Here is a 6,000-nt window from a genome sequence, read left to right as displayed (position 1 = left end):
AGAATATAGGTAACAACTCACAGAACAGTAGAGGTGTCAACAGGCACATAAATAAGACTGAAAGTTTGCTAGCTTTCAGAAAAATCAGTTCTAAAAAGGATTCGTCCAAAGCTAGCAAAGTTTTCAGTCATGTTTATGTGTCTGAAGATGACTCAACATCTCTAATATTTGGTGAGTGGTTATCTTTATTGCTAAATTGTTTAAATTCTTCTATGATTTTCCACTGCCATTTCTGTGAATTTAGTTTCATAATGAGGAGCATAGCAGCATATACTAGTTGTGCTCTCTACTGGATTCTTGAAATTGACTTCCAAATTGGTTTTGTCTTTTCTGAAATTATGGTTTGTTGTATTCCTGAACAGATACAACTATCTGAGCCCCATTCAGACACCTAGTGCTCATACTGCAACTTCATCACATCTGATAACCATAAGCTTCCAGATTCTGTGAGAAAACTACATTAAACAAATTTTGATATCTCTCTCTGAGCAAGATTTTCACAATTTTTTCTGTGAGAATTTAGATTTGGTTGCATACCCTATTCAGAAATTGGCTTCTGATTGCCAATGCTGACTGAAATCTGTAATTGAAGCAATAGTCATCATAATTTTTATAGTAACTTTATTTTAGTGAACAAGTAAAAATTTTTCATCAAAGAAAAAAGTTCAAGTTTGCACATTTAATTCTTCCATCAGTCATTTAGTACACTGAACTGCGTATTTGAGACCTAAAACAGGTCCATGGGGTTGCAAGACACATCCAGGAAGTCGTCATCATCGTAAGTGACAGTACAGCGGTTGCTTTCACAACCTCTGTTCTCAAACGATATCTGTGCAGTCCTATCCTCTCCGTCACTGCTGTTATCCCGTCCATCTGTTGCTGGTGATGGGGGAGGAGGAGGATTAGTGGTGTCTTCCTTGTCTGTAGCCTCTGCTTCACCCTCTTCCTTGTCTGTAGCCTCTGCTTCACCCTCTTCTCGTTCATCATCGTCGTCGTCATCATCATTTGCCTTCGCTGCAGCTAGTTCAGCTCTAGTTAGTAGTGTTGGAAGGTCCATATCTGACAATTTATCTGTAAATAAAGATGAAATCATGTTTTTAAATAGATAAATAATTGGGGGGGGGGGGGGGAGGAGGAGGAGACTGGTGAGCGACACAACTACACAAATTGGAGAAATATCCTTGTCAAGAAATTCTCTCCAAGTTATGTGTGTCTAATTTCATTAACTCATGCCTCTTTCACTCCTCCATTCCCACTATTTTCATCTATACCAACCATAGCTTACTCTACTGTTAAAATAATCTATTAGTGAGAACACAATTCAGTTGCTAATGTCACTTTTGCATAGCAGTAATCAACCAATTTCATTAGGTCTGTTTAAAAATACAACAATGGATACATCTTGTTGGTGTTACACATAAGGAAGCAAAATAATTTACAATCTATGAAATATGATCTAATTTACAGTAGGGCAAACTATTGCAAAGGCACTTCTTCATCAATGCATTTTTGGCCTCTAGATTTGGATGTGTTTAGTATTCATAAAAAGAATACTTGCTGTTATCCTACATGAACAAATGTTTTAATTCACTGGATTAGTCATAAACACAATGTTTAAAAACAGGAATCTGGAGGGGGGGGGGGGGGGGGGGGGGGGGTAATGACCCATATGGAGTTGGCCTTTTTTCGCTAAGTTAAGGTTCCAGCAATATTTTTATTCAAGCATGAATGTTTCCGGCTATGATGGAATGCAAGTATAAAATCAATCCCATGGTCTTTTGCTTCCTTTTGTCCAACATCTGTGTTTAAAATTGCAATAGAATGAAACGGCATGTGATTTTGAGCATGCCAAAAATTTATTTAAATCCTCAAGTTCAGTTCATGAGCAATTCTAGTCTAACAAGAATATGTTCCCAAGAGTGTGACTTACTTTTTTTAAGCCACTTATATGGTGATGTAGGCTGTTGGTTGGCTGGTTGGTTGGATTAAAAGAGGGAAAAGGGACCAAACTACGACATCATCAGTCCCTTGTTCCGAATAAAACAATGCCACAAGTGCGAGAATAAAACAAACGAGACTGACAACTCAAAACGGAATGAAAGAAAAAATCACAAGAACAATAAGGGGCAACAAACATGTAAATGGACAAAAAGGGACAAGAAAACCACAGAAACACAAGAAATGGGATGAAGAGATTAAAACAATAAAGCAGATTACCACGGCTGGCTGACCATGAGAACAAAAAGGAGAAGCCAGCCACTCTGCAACACATTAAAACCTCCACCCTAGAAGCATTAGGGTGGAGGACACTGAGGGACAAAGGACATGCACTAAAACTTAGATCAAATGATAAAATCCTCCCTTACAAATAAAACATAGAACTAAATCAGCTGATGAGGCATTGTCAGAGAAAATTAGCAGTGATGAGTCCAGTAACCCAATATTTTGTTGCTGGGCAGTCAAAGTGTGACAGTGCACCAGAATATGGGCCACCGTCAACTGGGTCAGGGTGTATATGTGGACAAAGAAAAAAAATCCCCGGATTTTTCCTGGATTTACCGGTTGAAAATACACTTTCTCCCGGGTGAAAATACACTTTTTCTGTGTTAAATGACAGTTCCCCAGCACTGTAAACCTTATCAATCCTTAGAATGTTTATGGTTTTCTACACAGACGTAGAATTTGCCGGCACTATAGAAAACAAAACCCGCGGGTGGGGGGTGGGGGTGGGGGGGGGGGGATGACGACGACACGTTTTGGAAAGATCTTTGATGTGCAGCAACATGTGCGCTGCATTTCTTCATTTTACGGAGGTATAAATTCAAATTCCACCAAATACTGCAGGCTACTTTCCGAAGCAATGAAATCGAGATTGCGATGCACTTTTGTAAGCCAGTCATAGCTCACGTCACGTGATCTCGGCAGCTGATGACAGCACAGGACATGTAGTGTAATCAACCAATAGCAAGACCACTCCTAAGTAGTGCGAACACACAAAAAGAAAAGTTAATGGTTTAAATTAATATACATAGTTTTGCTAGAAGAAAAACAATGCTTTCACAAATAATATTGGTCTCTAAGATTAATAAGCTGCAAGAGAAGCTAAGCTTCCACATATAATGCTGATAATTTGTGCGTGTTATACTTTAAGATACATCACACAAATGTGCCAGTAAAATTTTTAATAACGATATAAATGTCTGATCTTCTGGGCTCGAAATTCTTCTAGATGGTCGTCCTCAAAGAGTTGATTTTTAAATGAGACTCAAACGCTCTGTGATTTAAGAAATTCATCGTACATTCTCGCTCATAGTTCATCTTGCGTAAAATGAAATTTACTTTGAAAGTAACACTTTTCAAACCACCATTCGCAATATTTTCCCATGACTTGTTAGAAATCGGTTCATTTCAGCAGTTGCCAGAGAACGCCAGATAACAGGCATCGCTGCGCCTGCGCAGCTACGATGACGCAGGAAGCCCATATGTTCGTACGTGTAAAATATTAAAAGATCTTGCATTATGTCATAAAAGAAACAAGACATCAAAGGATACTTCAGGAGCATCGGAATTTCGTGAACTATACTAAAATGCATAATTTGGCTTAAAGTGCACAATTGTATGACCAGATTCAGATGTAAATTTTCTTGAGTACCAGTACTGTATTATCTCAGGCCAGCTGGGATGGCCGAGCGGTTGTAGGCGCTACAGTCTGGGACCGTGCGACCGCTACGGTCACAGTTTCAAATCCTGCCTCGGGAATGGATGTGAGTGATGTCCATAGGTTAGTTAGGTTTAAGTAGTTCTAAGTTCTAGGGTACTGAACACCTCAAGTCCCATAGTGCTCAGAGCCATTTGAATTTGTATTATCTCATGTTTGGTTCTTTATTATGGCATAATGCTATACAAGCTAGCAGATGGAAAACGTGCACTTGAAATACAGCGAACAGTTGAAACTAGACAACAGTGTGAAATTAAACACATTGTTTCAAATAAATTGACGGCCTCAGCGCAAAATATTAATAAAAGCCAAATCTCTTTAGCAAACCCACAAAAATAAAATTCATTGCTCTGCAAGGTGATTAATGCTTGACTGTCAGAAAGGTGGAAATAAAACCTGAAACTAGCGACATATTTTAGCCTTCCGTAATTATGTGAACGTATTTTAATTCATTTGGTAGCTCCTGGCCACAGAAATCAGTTTTGTTTTCATTTAATGTGAGAGCAATAAACGAAGAGGAAACAGCAAAATCACTAAACGTAAACACAGGTCATGTGGAGATTACCCACCTCCCCACTACAACTCAGACTGCTCTGTGCATCAGCCCCGGATCTACGATATTTCCAAACCGGTGCAATTTAGGTAGTGGCGCCCAGCCACACATCTGTAGCCAGAAGCGGGAGAAGGTACTACTCATAGGCGACTCAACTGCACATGCGCAAGAGCCCGCCCGCAATTGTCCAATTAAATCAAATGTAAACAGCTGTCATGTCATGCTCATCGGATGCAATTTGTTGTTAGGAAGCACTACATATTCTCCCTAAAGCCTTTGACACACTTTGGTTGGCAGACGGTTGTATGAGCATTGTGTTTTGTTGTTGTATATGGCGCATTTTCTTTGCGACGTAAGTTTTATATTCGTTTCTCCCCCCCCCCTCCCTCTCTCTCGCTCATGTTTTTTTGCTGTAGCATTATTCAGCAGAAGCGGGATACAGTAATATCCTTCGTTAGAGCATTGGTTCTTACCAGTCAAAATCACAAAAATTTAACTGGTAACTAAAGCAAGGAAAAATTCCCGGGTTTTTCCCAGTTTTCTCCCGGACGAAAAAATTCCCGGGTTTTTCCCGGATCTCCTGGGTCGTATACACCCTGTGGGTGCTCCACCGACACTCAGGCAGGTCTTCACGGTGCGGGAGGTAACCGTGGGTCGCCCAAGCATGGCCAATGCGGAGCTGGCAAAGGACAACTGATTCCCTGCGAGGCCCGCATGGAAGAATTCCACACATTCGTAGTCTCCTTAATGACACGCTGTTTGTTTTGTGTACTGTTCTGCCATTCTGTCTCCCACAGCCGAAAAACCCTACGGCATAAGTCAGAACGAAGGTCAGGTTCAGGGATGCCCATCTCTAGAAGCGGTTTCCAAGTTGCTTGTTTGGCCAACCTGATGGCAAGTTCATTGCCTGGGATGCCGACATGTCCTGGGGTCCACACAAACACCACTGAATGACGGGACCGGTCCAGGGCATAGATGGACTCCTGGATGGACACTACCAAAGAATGGTGAGGGTAGCACTGGTCGATAGCTTGTAGGTTGCGCAAGGAGTCAGCACATAGAAGAAACGATTCCCCAGGGGATGAACAGATATACTGAAGTCCACAAGAGATGGCCACCAGCTCCTCAGTGAATACACTGCAGCCATCGGACAAAGAATGCTATTCAAAGTGTGTACACCACTTCAGAGCCCCGGAACACGTCAAGATTCGAGAGGAAGTGACAGCTGAGGCTCAGGTGACAGGTCCAGGCGAATGTGCGGCTTAGGTGTACACCATGGAGGTGTATGCGGACGGACTCTGATGGGAGGTGGTAAAGGGAAGGACTCCAATTCAGACAGAAGGGATCGCACGCGAACCGCAATCGTTAGCCGTGACCCGGGCCGCTGATGCGGGAGACGAACTGCCGCGGGTGAATAAAGGAGACAGTAATTCGGATGCTCAGGAGAACTACAAATGTGTACAATCTACCTGGCAAGCAGTTGTGCATGTCGGATATGCAATGGAGGGACTCCGGCCTACACCAGGACACTGATCACAGGACTCTTTCTAAAACCTCTCGTCGCTAGGCGAATGCCACAGTGGTGCACTGAGGTGAGTAAAAACAACGCTGAGGGTGCCGCCAAACCATAAACAGACTCCCATAGTCAAGGCGGGGACTGAACAAGGGCTTTGTAGAGCTGCAGTACAGTAGAGTGAGCTGCACCCCAGTTGGTGTTGCTCAGGCAGCG

General features: G+C 42.2%; 1 protein-coding gene across 1 annotated transcript in view; it reads right to left on the bottom strand.

Annotated features, from left to right (window-relative positions):
* Positions 1 to 604: 604 nt before the first annotated feature.
* Positions 605 to 6,000, bottom strand: part of LOC124798663 (phosphorylated adapter RNA export protein) — a 116,136-nt gene continuing 110,740 nt past the window's right edge. Inside the window, exon 6 of the mRNA XM_047262162.1 lies at positions 605 to 1,071. Coding sequence (XP_047118118.1) covers positions 728 to 1,071 — 344 coding nt within the window. The 3' untranslated portion in view covers positions 605 to 727. The remainder of the gene's footprint in view (positions 1,072 to 6,000) is intronic.

Source organism: Schistocerca piceifrons, chromosome 5 (assembly GCF_021461385.2).
Source record: "Schistocerca piceifrons isolate TAMUIC-IGC-003096 chromosome 5, iqSchPice1.1, whole genome shotgun sequence".
Classification (NCBI taxonomy): Eukaryota; Metazoa; Arthropoda; class Insecta; order Orthoptera; family Acrididae; genus Schistocerca; species Schistocerca piceifrons.
This window is presented reverse-complemented; position numbering and strand designations above follow the sequence as displayed.